The following is a 17,531-nucleotide window of genomic DNA, read 5'->3' as shown; positions in this document are numbered from 1 at the left end:
GGGGGGGTTGTGTAAGGTGCCTGGTGTGCCTGTGGAGGTGCACGCTGTGAAGCCTGTTGTGGTGTTTGACCCAGTTCCTCCGGCTAAGGTAACTCATGTGGCCGTGAGTTGCGAATGAGGGGGAGTTTGAGGAGTTGATGTCTTCTTCTGATGATGATGCTGGTGGTGGACCTAGGGCTCCTGCGGTGCCTGTTGGTCAATATGGGCGTGGTGGGGGTGAGTGTCCCTGTAGTGATGCTGGGGCTGGAGTGGGGGGGGGGGCTCATTGCCTGCTGTTGTGCCCCCCTTCTCCACCGCACCCCTATGTGTGGGTTCCCCAGTGTGGAGGGTTGTTGCCCCTGCTGTGAGCGCTGGTGCGAGCAGGGAAATGGTTCTGGTACTGAAAAAGGATGCCGTGAAGCAGGACTCCGTTTCGGTGGGCCCTGTGCTGGTGGTCTTTGGGCAGCCTCTTCCAGTGCTGCCGAGGCCCGGCAGCAGCTTATCTCGCCGGCTCCTTTGCCAAACCCTCAGCCGGAACCTACGCCCATACCTAGTTCCAACCCCTTGATGTATTATAGGCGTCAACCCCATGAGGTTGCTGCTTACTGGGCGGCTAGAGGCGGGAATCCGTATTCATCCGCATCCCATGTCAAGTCATTTATATATATTCTTGTTCACTGCCCATACTCTTAAACTATTTGTCAAATTTAACCAATTGTTTTACGTATGTATCTTCATGTTTATATTTCTTTGTCCTCTTAGTTAGGTCAGGTCTTGCAGAATAACTCTCAAGGAGGAGACTCGTTTCTCCAGCAGGCTGTGATCATAACAATGTGCACACCTGTAGTTGAGGTTTGTGCACACCCATATTTGTAGTATGTGCACACCCATAGTTGAGGTATGTGCACACCCATACTTGAGGTATGTGCACACCCATACTTGAGGTATGTGCACACCCATAGTTGAGGTATGTGCACACCCATAGTTGAGGTATGTGCACACCCATACTTGAGGTTTGTGCACACCCATACTTGAGGTATGTGCACACCCATACTTGAGGTATGTGCACACCCATACTTGAGGTATGTGCACACCCATACTTGAGGTATGTGCACACCCATACTTGAGGTATATGCGCACCCATAGTAGAGGTATATGTTGTGCACTAAGTATGGTTATCATTATTCCAGGATGGAGTGCCACCGAGTTCTATGACCCAGGATAGTACGACGTCATATTCTCAGGCCAGACAAGGTATGTGGTCTGGTGTCCAGTGTCTGGTTATGCCAAGAGATGAGGGAAGCTTTATTCGTCTTGTGGATTGGATAGGTGATCGCCGGCATTTTATATGGTGATTTCACCATGATTGTAGTCAGTTCATCTTAGAAATCCAAAATGAACCGACTAGCTGCTAGCGGTCAGTAGATCTTGACCTCACAAAGGGTGGGAGGATTTTTTAATATTATTATTAATTATTATTATTATTATCTACCACAGACGTGGCCAGACATTTACAATGCTAACCAGCATATATACATTTTCTTCTGTCCTCCATGGACAGTGTGAGCGATCTGTTAAACATATAGTTCAGTGATTTATTGAGTAATCAACCACAGAAGGTGATTGTAGTGCTTTTTAAAATGCTAATCTAACATAAAAACATATATATTTTCAAAATACATACATAAAAACACATATTTACGTCTGCCCTACATAAACAGTATTCGAGGTGTCTTTTTACATTGTTATTAATGTGCTTTTACAAAGGTGAAATGCAATTCTGACCAGCTTCCACATATTCTGCATACACACACACAAAGATGCTTTTCCAAGCTCAGGTTATATAGTTACATCACACTGTATAACTTATGCATTACATAGTCAATCTTGAGGTTACCTTGAGATGATTTCGGGGCTTAGCAACTACGCGGCCCGGTCGTCGACCAGCCCTCCTCCTTTATCTTGGGTACAAGTCCAATATATCAAGTGTTCCAGTATTCATATAGTATTTACAGAGTGCAGCATACCTCATCCCAGGAGGGCGAAAGTCAGTTAATATGGGACATTCTACCATATAATGTTCAAGGGAGTGCATGCTTTCTCTCTTACAAAGTTGACACATTGTGTACTCGACACTTTCACAAAGTTGACACATGGTGTATTCGACACTTTGTAACGGGTACGGGGTAAACAGCTCTCTTTAGTCCATTATCCTGCCCTTAGTTAACTATTCTAGAGTTCCCCCGAGTTCCTACTGCAACCTCTCTAGTTCAACACCTTGTCACCTAGGTGTTTGATTACCTTGCTACTTCAACAAGGCATTGTAACTTGATCAGTTACCTGTAACTCTAGAGAACTCTAATACTATACACTGCCACGAACGGAAAATAAAAATGAAAAGAAATGAGTGAGGGGTATGGGGTGAGGGAGGTAGAGAGGGGTGAGGGAGGTGTGGGGAAGTAGAAAATGTAGAAAGTAGAAAGGGCTGCCACCATCCATCCTAAGTCAGTACATACAAGACAAGGAATTGAACTTGTCTATCATAAAATAATCAAAGGAGTTCACGTATCAACTCTAAACATGTAATCATTAAAATCATAAAATCAGTAAACGCAGACACACTCTCCCGCCTCAACTCTCAAAGCTTTAGGGAACAAAAGTTAAAGACAATTTAACCCGTAAATTCATCAGTTATATTTAACATGATATATAACAAAATTCAGGCAATTTAACTTAAGGTTCACTATGTCAAGATTAAAATACAGTGTGAGTCATTACACAAGAATTTGAGAACAACACAGCTGTCTGCCCCTGACAATCACACAACACCTAAGTTTGGGAAAACACAGATACGTCGCCTTAAGTTCAACTCCCCAAGGGAATGAGACTAAGTTAAGATAGAGAGGGGGGGGAGCTCGTTAGACAGACAAGAGTCCCCCATCCAGCCTGACAGCCTGGACTGGCTGTGGGCTCGCTCCAGCACGACCTTCTATATCCTGTGTGTGTCTGTCTGATATCTTCTGCCCAGTGCTGTCGAATGTACAGTTCCCTGGGTATTTATGGGAATCTTAGAGCTAAACCCCGCCTACCAGTAAGGTAGCCTCAGGCTCTCTACTTAAAACCCTAGGCAGCGGTGTGTCTGAAGGCCACCCCCCCCCCCTCCAGCCAGCCGTCTGCAATTATCGGCTTTGCAGAAGGCAAGGTCACCCGACCCTTGGTCAGCCTGTGGTCATTACTTCTAAAAGGTGAAATCCCTTAATTACTCAGGCCAGCCCACATGGTGTTCTCAAATATTCTGTCTGTCTAACTGACTGTTTGTGAATATCATTCTAACACATTTATAGTGTTATATCTCTACATCTCTCACAAATAAAGTTTTTGCAACACAGCTAATGCAAGTAAGCTGGGTGCGAATACTTTATACACAAAAATTACATCCTACCTAAACAATTAAACATCATCCTACTCTAAAAAATTTAAACGACCAGACACCTGGAATCTCTGGCTGGGAGACATCACTGCTTGGTCTTGTAGATATTCCTGTGACGCATTTCTTCAACACAACTGCATCAGTCTCGTCTCCGTCGTTGACACATAACAACGCCGTAACCACCCATGGAAACTGTACTTCTTGCACTGCGCACAGGACCGTATGAAGGTCGACCCAGCTGATCTTGAATTGGCCCTACGTCTGTCATCACTATGGCCGTATCTTGGGGTTCTTTACAGCATATAGGGACAACAAGTTTCGAAACCTTCATGTAGTTGGCACCGTAGAATCCATTCTGTTGTTGGCCCCCTGTTGCTCCATCAAGCCTTATTCAGAGAGTCACTTCTGACAGCCACATCAAGTCCGCACGACACAGGAGGAATCACTCAACAGAACGACATTCTTGCCGGAGTGGCGGCTAGTTAAGGCAAACGATCCTGTCTTGCAATGCACTCCATGCAAATACTGCTGACACCAGCAAGGGACACTAGGCATCGTGTCTTATGATGGTGGTATCTAATCTTCTTGCTTCTGTCTTCTCTCTTCTCTCTCTTGTGCTGCCCCATGGGAGTCTTGGGTGATCTGGGGTCACCTGAGACTATCAAGCGACATCAAGTGACCTGGTCATCAAGCCATTATCGGTCATCAAGCGACCTGGGGTCCATCCTGGGTAGACCAATGTTGGTGGGACAGACTGGAGCCATTGTTGTTCCTCTTCCGCGTATACAGCGGATCGCCTGGGGTCCTCTGCAGGACGACCTGGTGTCCACTGGGGTTCCGATGACAGTGGGACATCATCCTTTGGGGTCCAGTATGGTTGTAGCGGAGAAAGGCGACGGACAACCTGGGGTCCAATGTTGGCCATCCGAGAAGGCTGGCTTAGGGTCCCCCTGGGTGGCAGTGGACCCATGACACAGCCAGGGAAAGGGCTGGTCGTAGTGGTGGTGATGAGCGGCCATGCGTGTGGTACAAGGCAGCCGTTTCCTTCCTCTGTATATGTGACTTCTTCTCTTGACACAGAACTGGGAATGAACATAAAAGGCAACAATATCTGTGTTCCAAAAATGTTGTATGACCCTACAAGTGTTATAGGGTTCACACAGCTCAGTCATAATGTTCTTCTCCTGGCAACAACTCGCCAAATTTATCACTAACGAATTCGATCCAAAACACTTAATCTAGTAGTATGTCCCAGGAACATACAACTTAATTAGAGGGAAAACTTAGAAAATTACAAGGGGAAATAGATTATGGGAAATCCTAACAAAACGGAACTTTTAATACTGGGAACACTGAAATTGAAGGGAAGCACCTAATTTAGGGGAATACTAACGTATACTTAACGAACTCGATATAAAACTATAGCGTTTCTCTATCTGCCCGCGAGACAGCCCGACCCTAGTGACCTCGGCCACCGGAATTCCACGGAAACGCCACTTTACGAAAATCAACTATGACTAGACTGCAGAATGATATACCAAACCTCGTGGTTGGTATCTTAACTCACCCCGTTGCTAGGAAAATCCTACCTCATCTCTGAGCTTACCGCGGTTGGTTTCTTGAGTTTACCGGAAAGTCCTAAGCGTTTGGGTCGCCTAACACGCCCTCGGAGATATCACAAATAGCGTCCTATCTATTTCTCCGCCCTCGACAGCTCTAAAACGGAACTGCAGTTGGAAATATGGTAGTTTCCAACTCCCCTGAGTCAATGGAAGAAAGTCGAGTACGTACTCAAGTTGAGGCCCCCTTGGGCTGATGGGATTAACTGCCTACTCTTAATCCTACCTTAACTGCCTAATCTTAAGCCTACTGTAGGTGACTTAATGGCCAAGACGGAGCCTTTCAGCAATTTATCGAGAAATTGCTAAAAACACCGCTGCTACCATTGTAACAGTACGGGGTAAACGGCTTTCTTTAGTCCATTATCCTGCCCTTAGTTAACTATTCTAGAGTTTCCCCGAGTTCCTACTGCAACCTCTCTAGTTCAACACCTTGTCACCTAAGTGCTTGATTACCTTGCTACTTCAACAAGGCATTGTAACCTGATCAGTTACCTGTAACTCTAGAGAACTCTAATACTATACACTGCCACGAACGGAAAATAAAAATGAAAAGAAATGAGTGAGGGGGAGAGGGGTGAGGGAGGTGTGAGAAAGTAGAAAGGGCTGCCACCATCCATCCTAATTCAGTACATACAAGACAAGGAATTGAACTTGTCTATCATAAAATAATCAAAGGAGTTCATGTATCAACTCTAAACATGTAATCATTAAAATCATAAAATCAGTAAACGCAGACACACACTCCCGCCTCAACTCTCAAAGCTTTAGGGAACAAAGTTAAAGACAATTTAACCCATAAATTCATCAGTTATATTTAACATGATATACATCATAATTCAGGCAATTTAACTTAAGGTTCACTATGTCAAGATTAAAATACAGTGTGAGTCATTACACAAGAATTTGAGAACAATACAGCTATCTGCCCCTGACAATCACACAACACCTAAGTTCGGGAAAACACAAATAAGTCGCCTTAAATTCAACTCTCCAAGGGAATCAGACTAAGTTAAGATAGAGAGGCGGGGAACTCGTTAGACAGACAAGAGTCCCCCATCCAGCCTGACAGCCTGGGCTGGCTGTGGGCTCGCTCCAGCACGACCTTCGATCCTCTGTGTCTCAGTCTGATGTCTTCTGACCAATGCTGTCGAATATACAGTTCCCTGGGTATTTATGGGAATCTTAGAGCTAAACCCCGCCCACCAGTAAGGTAACCTCAGGCTCTCTACTTAAAACCCTAGGCAGCGTGTCTTAATGAAGGACACACCCTAGCCAGCCGTCTGCGATTATCGGCTTTGCAGAAGGCAAGGTCACCTGACCTGACCTGACCCTTGGTCAGCCTGTGGTCATTACTTCTCAAAGATGAGATCCCTTAATTACTCAGGCCAGCCCACCTGGTGTTCTCAAATATTCTGTCTGACTGACTGTTTGTGAATATCATTTTAACACATAATGTTACAGCTTTAACAAAGTTGACACATGGGTGTATTCGACACTTTCACAAGGTTGACACATGGGTGTACTCGACACTTTCACAAGGTTGACACATGGGTGTATTCGACACTTTCACAAGGTTGACACATGGGTGTATTCGACACTTTCACAAGGTTGACACATGGTGTATTCGACATTTGGGTTTTGAGAAAGCTGCCAGATACGCCTATATCCCAGGCGTGTTCTGGCCACTATAACATCACACTGCAGAGTTGGAGTGTGGTGTGCATACTCCCGACGACGTCACATGAGTCTAAGAAAGAACCAATCCGGCGAGAGGCCAAGGTAGAAGCTACATTTTGATTGGTGTATCTATACAGAGGTTTTGTGCAGCGAACAAGAAAGGAGCCTGGGGCCATGTGTGGGCTTGCTAACTCGTTCTCTCCTTCGTGGCTGAAATTGCTAAACGTTTGGGCTCTCCTCTCTCTACATAAGGTCGCATGACATGTATGACCAAGTGCATACTTGATAATACTTGCATACATAGTGTTGAATGTATGCTGTTGAGGAATAGCGAGGGTAACCGTGGCTTGGTGGATAAGCACATGATGACCACCTTTTTACAGAGCTCACATCATCGACGGTACTTTAAATTCCTGGAAACGGCAGCATCATTCTCCAGTAATTGCCTCTTGCTGTGGTGACAAGACCAGAAGCACTGGCGACGACATTATTGTAGTGTTAAGCCGCCTCACGTCACTAATGGCGGCGTGTGTGTGTGTGTGTGTGTGTGTGTGTGTGTGTGTGTGTGTGTGTGTGTACTTGTGCTTCCGGGGGTTGAGCTCTGGCTCTTTGGTCCCGCCTCTCAACTGTCAATCAACTGGTGTACAGGTTCCTGAGCCTACTGGGCTCTATCATATCTACACTTGAAACTGTGTATGGAGTCAGCCTCCACCACATCACTGCCTAATGCATTCCAATTGTTTACTACTGACACTGAAAAAGTTCTTTCTAATGTGTCTATGGCTCATTTGGGCACTCAATTTCCACCTGTGTCCCCTAGTGCGTGTGCTCCTGGTGTTAAATAGTCTGTCTTTACCTTATCAATTCTTCTGAGAATCTTGTATGCGGTGATCATGTCCCTCCCCACTAACTCTTCGGTCTCCCTGTGACGTGAGGTCGTAAGGTCTTGGCGCTTTCCCCTGATAATTCCCTTCCCTTGATACCTGGTCGTAGAATTCTATTAAACCTGTGAGGCTAGATTTACCCTCCCTGAACCCATGTTGGTGGTGTGTCACGAAGTCCCTTCTCTCCAGATGTGATACTAGTTTTTTCTCACGGTCTTCTCCATCACCTTGCATGGTATACAAGTTAAGGACACTGGCCTGTAGTTCAGTGCCTCTTGCCTGTCACCCTTTTTTAATATTGGGATCACATTAGCCGTCTTCCATATTTCTGGTAAGTCTCCCATCTCTAATGACCTTCGATACACCATGGGGAGTGGCAAGCAAAGTACTTCTGCACACTCTTTCAGTACCCATGGTGAGATTCCGTCCAGATCAACAGCCTTTCTCACCTCCAGATCCAAGAGATGCCTCTTAACCTTATCCCTGGTAATTTCGAATTCTTCCAAGGCCTCCTGGTTTACTGCCACATCTCCTAGCTCAAGAACTTCACCTCGTTCTATCGTGAAGATCTCCTGGAATCTCTTGTTGAGGTCTTCACATTGTTCTTTGTCATTCTCTGTGTACCTGTCCTCACCCGTTTTAAGTTTAATCACCTGTTCTTTCACTGTTGTTTTTCTCCTGATGTGACAGTGGAGTAGCTTTGGTTCGGTCTTGGCTTTGTGCGTGTGTGTACTCACCTAATTGTACTCACCTAATTGTGCTTGCGGGGGTTGAGCTGTGGCTCTTTGGTCCCGCCTCTCAACCGTCAATCAACTGGTGTACAGATTCCTGAGCCTATTGGGCTCTGTGTGTGTGTGTACTCACCTAGTTGTACTCACCTAGTTGTGCTTTACTCACCTAGTTGGTTGAGCTTTGGCTCTTTTGGTCCTGCCTTTCAACCGTCAATCTACTGGTGTACAGATTCCTGAGCTCGAGCCCTATCATATCTACACTTGAAATTGTGTATGGAGTCGGCCACATGCACTGCCTAATACATTCCACCTGTTAACTACTCTGACACTGAAAGTTTTTTCTAACATCCCTGTGGTTCATGTGGGTACTCAGTTTCCACCTGTGTCCCCCTTGTTTGCGCACTACCCATATTAAATAGTTTATCGTTATCTACCCTGTCAATTCCTCTGAGAATTTTGTAGGTAGTGATCATGTCTCCGCTTACTCTTCTGTCTTCCAGTGTCGTGAGGTGCATTTCACGCAGACTGTCCTCGTAACTCATGCCTCTTAGTTCTGGGACTAGTCTAGTGGCATACCTCTGAACATTTTCCAGCTTCGTCTTGTGATTGACAAGGTACGGGCTCCATGCTGGGGCTGCATACTCCAGGATTGGTCTTACATATGATGTGTATAAGGTTCTGAATGATTCCTTACACAGGTTCCTAAAAGCTGTTCTGACGTTAGCCAGCCTCGCATATGCTGCAGACGTTATTCTTTTTATGTGGGCTTCAGGAGACAGGTTTGGTGTGATATCAACTCCTAGATCTTTCTCTGTTCGTTTCATGAAGGACTTCATCTCGTATTCTATATCCTGTGTGTGTGTGTGTGTGTGTGTGTGTGTGTGTGTGTAACTATAGTGGTGTTTAATATAAGTAATTACAATTGTATTATATAGCATTTGTATCTTACATGCGTGACAACCCACCTGATGGCCCAGTTAGATAAGATTACAAACGTCTGAGAGGTTGTGCCCAAGTATTGTAGGACGAGAGGGACTCGTAGCTCAAGGTTGGTGTGTCCAGCTTACCTGCTTCATACCTGGTTGATGGGGTTCTGGGAGTTCTACTCCACAAGCCCGGCCCGAGGCCAGACTTGACTTGTGAGAGTTTGGTCCACCAGGCTGTTGCTTGGAGCGGCCCGCAGGCCCACATACCCACCACAGCTCGGTTGGTCTGGCACTCCTTGAAGGAAACAATCTAGTTTCCTCTTGAAGATGTCCACGGTTGTTCCTGTAATATTTCTGATGCTCGCTGGTAGGACGCTGAACAACCGTGGACCTCTGATGTTCATACCGTGTTCTCTGATTGTGCCTATGGCACCTCTGCTCTTCACTGGTTCTATTCTGCATTTTCTTCCATGTCGTTCACTCCAGTATATTGGTATTTTACTGTGCAGATTTGGGACCTGTCCCTCCAGTATTTTCCACGTGTATATTATTTGGTATCTCTCTCGTCTCCTTTCTAGTGAGTACATTTGGAGAGCTTTGAGACGATCCCAATAATTTATGTGCTTTATCTCGTCTATGCGTGCCGTATATGTTCTCTGTATTCCCTCAATTTCAGCAATCTCTCCTGCTCTGAAGGGGGAAGCGAGTACTGAGCAGTACTCAAGACGGGACAACACAAGTGATTTGAAAAGTACAACCATTGTGATGGGATCTCTGGACTTGAAGGTTCTCGTAATCCATCCTATCATTTTTCTGGCTGACGCAATACTTGCTTGGTTATGCTCCCTAAACGTTAGGTCGTCGGACATCATTATTACCAAATCCTTGACATGCTGTTTTCCTACTATGGGCAGAGTTCTTCTACTCCCCAAGTCCGGCCCGAGGCCAGGCTCGACTTGTGAGAGTTTGGTCCACCAGGCTGTTGCTTAGAGCGGCCCACAGGCCCACATACCCACCACAGCCCGGCTGATCCGGAACTTCTCCTAGAAAACAGTCTAGTTTTCTCTTGAAGATATCCACGTGAAGGCTCTAAAGAGTGCCACTAAATGTAGCTCTCGTGTGTCATTATTTTCCATACATTTAGACTATAATGTTGTGCATGCAAATTAATGTCCAAAGCATCCTATTAGTGCTAGTGTAAATCCCTTGAATTATGGCAGTAGTTGTATTGAACATGCCGCCCTGATCGATAGCTTTGTATATGATGCCTCGTGAAATCCAGGGTGAAATCCAGAGTGAAATCCATTCACAAAGAAGTCATATTAACGTGATGAATCAATAAGGAAATCTGTAGGAACTACGAGGTGTAGTGGTCTAAGGCGGGTGCATGGGAGTACCCAGAGCACAGGTTCGAAACCTCCTCATTTCTCCTAAAGATTGTCTCAATTCCAAACCATGTATGTCGGATTAAGGGTGATAAATTTCTTGAATCTACAAATGGTTGTATCGGTGATCCCTTCCTCCCATAAAATCTGTCACCCCCATACAGAGAGAACTATACTCATACTAGCTGTATATCATATTAATTTGGTAGAACCGATCCAGACTAATTCCCTGTCAAATAGTTTGAGTTCAATACGATCAGTACTTCTGCAGAACTGACGTGCATTCTGGGCTTGTTGCTCTAGGCTACGTTACACAGTTGATGATCTCTGTGGGTAGTCAGCCATATTGCATTGGCGATATTACAGAGGAAAAGAAATTTCAGACATCTGGTGCCCAACGTGGGTCAAATTTGGAGCACAAGAGGTTGAACTAACAACATTGTACAAATTTTACATTGTACAATTGTACATTCTACAATTTTTAATGAAATCGGTACAGCAGATTTTGAAGGAAAACGGTTAACAAATCGTTAGGTACACGCACACGTGAAATGTGGCTGAGGTGATGAGAAAGGCACACAGGAATCTGTCTAATGGGCAAAGTGCCAGAGAATTTAGGCGGACACAGCAAGGTGGTGTGTGCCAGCCATATCCGGCCAATAACAAACATGGTTCAGCAGGCAAACCCCGCTAGTGTACAGAGAAATAGGAACAAGGAAGAGGCCTCGTTCTGTTTACAAACAACAATGACCGAAAGTGTAGCAACTATATTAATGCTAAGGTTAATTTATCTAGCCTGGACTTCTCAAACTAGAACTACAGCTTGGAATAGGGCAGACATAGTGCCGATCCCAAAACACAACGATCCAGTTAATTAAAGGCCCATTTCTCTCCTAAGCTGAGTAGCCAAGATGGCTGATAGAATGGCACTCAGCTGACTTGAGTGGAAAATGCCTAAACTGCACCAGGACGTGTATGACTATAGAAAAGGGGTTGGCACAGTGGAATGTACACTCTGTTAGCACACCTTACAGACAGACAGACTAGGAATACTGATATTCCTGGACCTTGAGAATTTCATTGAACTGACTAGCACCGCAGCTATTCTCTGCTGCCTCATCGACAAAGAGGTCAAAGGCAACCTGCTCTCCTGGACAAAAACTGTCTCACAAACAGAGAAGTAAGAGTAAAACTTCATGGCATAGTCTCTGAGTACAAAAGACATGAAAATGGTACACCGCAAGGAGGCATTCACAGCCCCCTTCTCTCCAACTGTTTAGTACAAAGAATAATGAGACTGAAACTCCCACAACACTGCAGGCTGATGAACTATGCGGAGGTTATCTTGAGGTTATCTTGAGAATGATTTCGGGGCTTTTTAGTGTCCCCGCGGCCCGGTCCTCGACCAGGCCTCCACCCCTAGGAAGCAGCCCGTGACAGCTGACTAACACCTAGGTACCTATTTTACTGCTAGGTAACAGGGACATAGGATGAAAGAAACTCTGCTCATTGTTTCTCGCCGGCGCCTGGGATCGAACCCAGGACCACACCCAAATACTTAGACTGCATCAGTGAAGAGGCAAAGCTGATTGGTATCAGACTCAACCCCACCGAGACAAAAGCCATGCTCATGAAAATAGTGAAGCCCAACAATCAACTCAAAGTACAGGGTCACCCAAGAGAATGGTGAACATTTATCAGTACGAAAAATTCTGGACTCACAAATTTTAATGCTGAGGTCACTTGAGAAAAAGAACTGCGGCCAGAACGGCAATCCTCAGGTCGCTAACTTCCCTCCCTGGAGGAGCCAATCTGCAAGTCCTTCCCACATATTATGTACAGGTAGTCAGATCAGTGGTCGACTATGCAGCACCTAAGTGCACAAGCCTATCGCAACAACAGTTGAAAAAGCTTGTAGTAGTCCAAAACAATGCTATGAGAGCTGCCCTGGGAGCTTTTATGTGGAGCAGACTTGAAACTCTAAGACTGGAAACGAGTTTGCCTTCTCTTCAAGAAAGAATATCTCAAAGAACGGTTATGATTACAAGCAAGATAATTGTTTCCCATTAAGTCCACTACAGGCTCACCATAGCTCAGGCTACTTGGAAATTTTTGTTCCGAGTAGCTGAATCTAAAACATGTTTTCCCTGATCCAGTCCCAATACGACAGGCCTTGGTGGTTGGACTTGACCAAAACATTGGAAATTTATGGGCTGCCAGAGTGGAGGAAGTCCTAATCAACTCAAACTGAGCTGTTTGTCATACAACAGGCATTCGCATATGGGATTGCACAAAACACTCAAAAGTCAATCATACACACAGACTAAAAAGCTACACTTCAAATCTTAGAAAAAAAATCAGTGGAAAGACAACGGAGAAATAATTACCACCATATTATATCTAGGAGCCGTAGCTACAGGCAAAGGACTCAACATAACACTAAACTGGATCCATTCCATATTGGAATCCCATTAAAGGAGAGCCGACGAAACTGCTAAATTGGCAACTCGTCATCCAGTGATCCACAAAACAATCCAACCCAGCCCAGAGTTCACCATAAAAAAAAACTCACCTCAACAAAGCCAATCTACACCAGAGAGTAGCAGAAGGTTCGCCCTCTGCAATATGGTATCTTCAGGCCTAGTTAAAAAGGTTAAATATCCCGAAAGGAATCTACAGGGAAAATAGCAGTTCGGTTATATAGACTGTCTAGGTTACAGCTGCAACTGGGAGATTGGTGAACCCCGACAGAGGAAATGCACCTTCTACCTAACAATCACAGAAAAGCCACTACTTCACTATCTCCTGGAATGTGAAGCAACCAACGACCTTAGAAGAGCTTTAAGAGTCTCTGAATCTTGCAGTAACTGCCCTGAAGCCATCAACACTGACATTCTTCTGGTCAAAAAAGGTGTCCAGCAGCTGGACACCCTCATAAATACTGTCAAGCAGTATCCTCCCCCGCGATAGCAGCCACATGTAAGGACTGACGATTTAACTGCGAGCTCAGTACACAGTATATCCCTACACGACCAGAGATCACATTCACTCCAAAAAATCTACCACTTATGGGCTATTCATGCCCGTGCCACCTCTTGGATGGCTTGATCTCTGATGGCAATCCGATTGATTGATAGTCTAAACTGACGGATTGCCATCAGTCTAAATTCAGGGATCGCCATCAGTATAGTGGTTGAGGATAGACGCTAGAGAGATGCCGCACATATTCAACACCAGCAACAATGTAAATACATAGCCAGCGAAATGGAACATTCTCTGTAACTACCTGACTTTACAATTATAAGGTGTGAAGGATAGATGTAATGGGGTAATAATCACCGTTGAGGTCCGATAAAGATCATTAGTACGCTCTGTAATCCTTTTTTGCGCTACAGCTCACAGGATGAGTATGGGATGCACAATAAACTAGCTGCCTCTGACGGCAACTATCAAATCAAATCGTGGAGTGTAGTTCCTGCCCTCACAAGAGGCTTCAGCCTCGCTACAGAGCAAGTTCAAGTATGTTTATTGAGACAGAGCAGGCAGCCAGCTTCCTGGTGGAGAGCGTGGAAGCATTATTGAGACAGAGCAAGCAGCCAGCTTCCTGGTGGAGAGCGTGGAAGCATTATTGAGACAGAGCAGGCAGCCAGCTTCCTGGTGGAGAGCGTGGAAGCATTATTGAGACAGAGCAGGCAGCCAGCTTCCTGGTGGAGAGCGTGGAAGCATTATTGAGACAGAGCAGGCAGCCAGCTTCCTGGTGGAGAGCGTGGAAGCATTATTGAGACAGAGCAGGCAGCCAGCTTCCTGGTGGAGAGCGTGGAAGCATTATTGAGACAGAGCAGGCAGCCAGCTTCCTGGTGGAGAGCGTGGAAGCATTATTGAGACAGAGCAGGCAGCCAGCTTCCTGGAGGAGAGCGTGGAAGCATTATTGAGACAGAGCAGGCAGCCAGCTTCCTGGTGGAGAGCGTGGAAGCATTATTGAGACAGAGCAGGCAGCCAGCTTCCTGGTGGAGAGCGTGGAAGCATTATTGAGACAGAGCAGGCAGCCAGCTTCCTGGAGGAGAGCGTGGAAGCATTATTGAGACAGCAGGCAGCCAGCTTCCTGGAGGAGAGCGTGGAAGCTTTAATTTGAGTGTTGCATTATATTATGTATAATAATTATTTGTATAATATATTGCAGAATTAATATGTGCTAGGCCTACGTTGATGGGGCAAACATATGTAGATATTTTCATTAATACATTGAGTTAGAGTGTGAACTCTTATCTCTAATATTGATGAGTAAAACTTTTAGATTAAGAAATTTCAAGGCGATTTTGATGAGCAATATTAGTTGTAAGTTTCATTTACATCATTATAGAGAATTATAATATTATAAATAACGTGTGGGTTATTCTTCAACAAAAGCCGCCATTGTTGATGCAAATTATCAACACATCACTGAGCATGGCGATGTTGCCAATTTTCAACTGTAAATTTTAAATTATGTTAAGCTGACATGTAGAGAACAATTACATGTTATAATATCCCAGTCAAGGTTATTGATTATAAGATATTGGAGTGTGTTCGGGACGAGTTAGTGTTGACTAGTAGCACAAAGGCAGTGTGTTCGGGACGAGTTAGTGGCAACTAGTAGCACAAAGGCAGCCAACTTGCTGTCCGCCTCCTGGACCTGGAGTTAGTGGTGAGCTCACCTCCATCAAGGTAGGATGTGTGCAGCATGTCGCTACAACTGGTGTACCAACAAGGTTTTCATAATTGCTGAGTAGTTAGATCTGAAGTACTCCCTAATTAGCAGATACAGTTTGTAGGAGTTATTATTAATTTATTTATTTTGTAATTAGCGAATATAAGCCTATTATATTGTTTTACCTAGGTTAACAGTTTCTTTTCTGGTGATTAACTTTGTCATCCAGTCGTTCTTGTATAATGACATTGGGATCTTTCTGTCGTGTTTACAAGTAATCTGTAATCTCCCACTGACCTATCTTGAGGTTATTTTGAGATGATTTCAGGGCTTTAGTGTCCCCGCGGCCCGGTCCTCGACCAGGCCTCCACCCCCAGGAAGCAGCCCGTGACAGCTGACTAACACCCAGGTACCTATTTTACTGCTAGGTAACAGGGCCATAGGATGAAAGAAACTGCCCATTGTTTCTCGCCGGCGCCCGGGATCGAACCCGGGACCACAGGATCACAAGTCCAGTGTGCTGTCCGCTCGGCCGACCTGTCTATAAATGTTGTATAGGAAAGAAGTTTGTTACTTTTTGCCAAAAGTATTATTTAACTATCCTGTGATCACGAGGGAGACGCTGTTAAGCGACTATTTCCTAAGATAATATTTATCAACAGGCTGGATTGGAGCGCGGGGCCTGTTGGCAGGTAATTGGCACTATTACTGCATCATTACTCAGCATCAACAACGGGAGGACCCTGTGTTGCAGCATCAACAACGGGAGAACCCTGTGTTGCAGCATCAACAACGGGAGAACCCTGTGTTGCAGCATCAACAACGGGTGGACCCTGTGTTGCAGCATCAACAACGGGAGGACCCTGTGTTGCAGCATCAACAACGGGAGGACCCTGTGTTGCAGCATCAACAACGGGAGAACCCTGTGTTGCAGTATCAGCAACGGGAGGACCCTGTGTTGCAGCATCAACAACGGGAGGACCCTGTGTTGCAGCATCAACAACGGGTGAACCCTGTGTTGCAGCATCAACAACGGGAGGACCGTGTGTTGCAGCATCAACAACGGGAGGACCGTGTGTTGCAGCATCAACAACGGGAGAACCCTGTGTTGCAGCATCAACAACGGGAGGACCGTGTGTTGCAGCATCAACAACGGGAGGACCGTGTGTTGCAGCATCAACAACGGGTGAACCCTGTGTTGCAGCATCAACAACGGGAGAACCCTGTGTTGCAGCATCAACAACGGGAGGACCGTGTGTTGCAGCATCAACAACGGGAGGACCGTGTGTTGCAGCATCAACAACGGGTGAACCCTGTGTTGCAGCATCAACAACGGGTGAACCCTGTGTTGCAGCATCAACAACGGGAGAACCCTGTGTTGCAGCATCAACAACGGGTGAACCCTGTGTTGCAGCATCAACAACGGGAGAACCCTGTGTTGCAGCATCAACAACGGGAGAACCCTGTGTTGCAGCATCAACAACGGGAGGACCCTGTGTTGCAGCATCAACAACGGGAGGACCGTGTGTTGCAGCATCAACAACAACAGGAGGACCGTGTGTTGCAGCATCAACAACAACAGGAGGACCGTGTGTTGCAGCATCAACAACAACAGGAGGACCGTGTGTTGCAGCATCAACAACAGCAACAGGAGGACCGTGTGTTGCAGCATCAACAGCAGCAACAGGAGGACCGTGTGTTGCAGCATCAACAACAACAGGAGGACCGTGTGTTGCAGCATCAACAACAACAGGAGGACCGTGTGTTGCAGCATCAACAGCAGCAACAGGAGGACCGTGTGTTGCAGCATCAACAGCAGCAACAGGAGGACCGTGTGTTGCAGCATCAACAGCAGCAACAGGAGGACCGTGTGTTGCAGCATCAACAGCAGCAACAGGAGGACAGTGTGTTGCAGCATCAACAACAACAGGAGGACCGTGTGTTGCAGCATCAACAACAACAGGAGGACCGTGTGTTGCAGCATCAACAACAACAGGAGGACCGTGTGTTGCAGCATCAACAACAACAGGAGGACCGTGTGTTGCAGCATCAACAACAACAGGAGGACCGTGTGTTGCAGCATCAACAACAACAGGAGGACCGTGTGTTGCAGCATCAACAACAACAGGAGGACCGTGTGTTGCAGCATCAACAACAACAGGAGGACCGTGTGTTGCAGCATCAACAACAACAGGAGGACCGTGTGTTGC

At 45.8% G+C, this 17,531-nt stretch overlaps 1 protein-coding gene across 1 annotated transcript in view; it reads left to right on the top strand.

Moving 5' to 3' along the window:
- LOC138368433 (putative uncharacterized protein DDB_G0268364) overlaps positions 1-17,531 on the top strand; it is a 55,449-nt gene that overhangs the window by 33,265 nt on the left and 4,653 nt on the right. Inside the window, exons 2-3 of the mRNA XM_069330947.1 lie at positions 1,170-1,233; positions 15,984-16,910. Of these exons, the coding sequence (XP_069187048.1) occupies positions 1,170-1,233; positions 15,984-16,910 (991 nt within the window). The remainder of the gene's footprint in view (positions 1-1,169; positions 1,234-15,983; positions 16,911-17,531) is intronic.

The sequence above is a fragment of the Procambarus clarkii genome, chromosome 25 (genome assembly GCF_040958095.1).
Source record: "Procambarus clarkii isolate CNS0578487 chromosome 25, FALCON_Pclarkii_2.0, whole genome shotgun sequence".
Classification (NCBI taxonomy): domain Eukaryota; kingdom Metazoa; phylum Arthropoda; class Malacostraca; order Decapoda; family Cambaridae; genus Procambarus; species Procambarus clarkii.
Note: the sequence above shows the minus strand (reverse complement) of the source record. Positions and strands in the feature narration are given on the sequence as shown.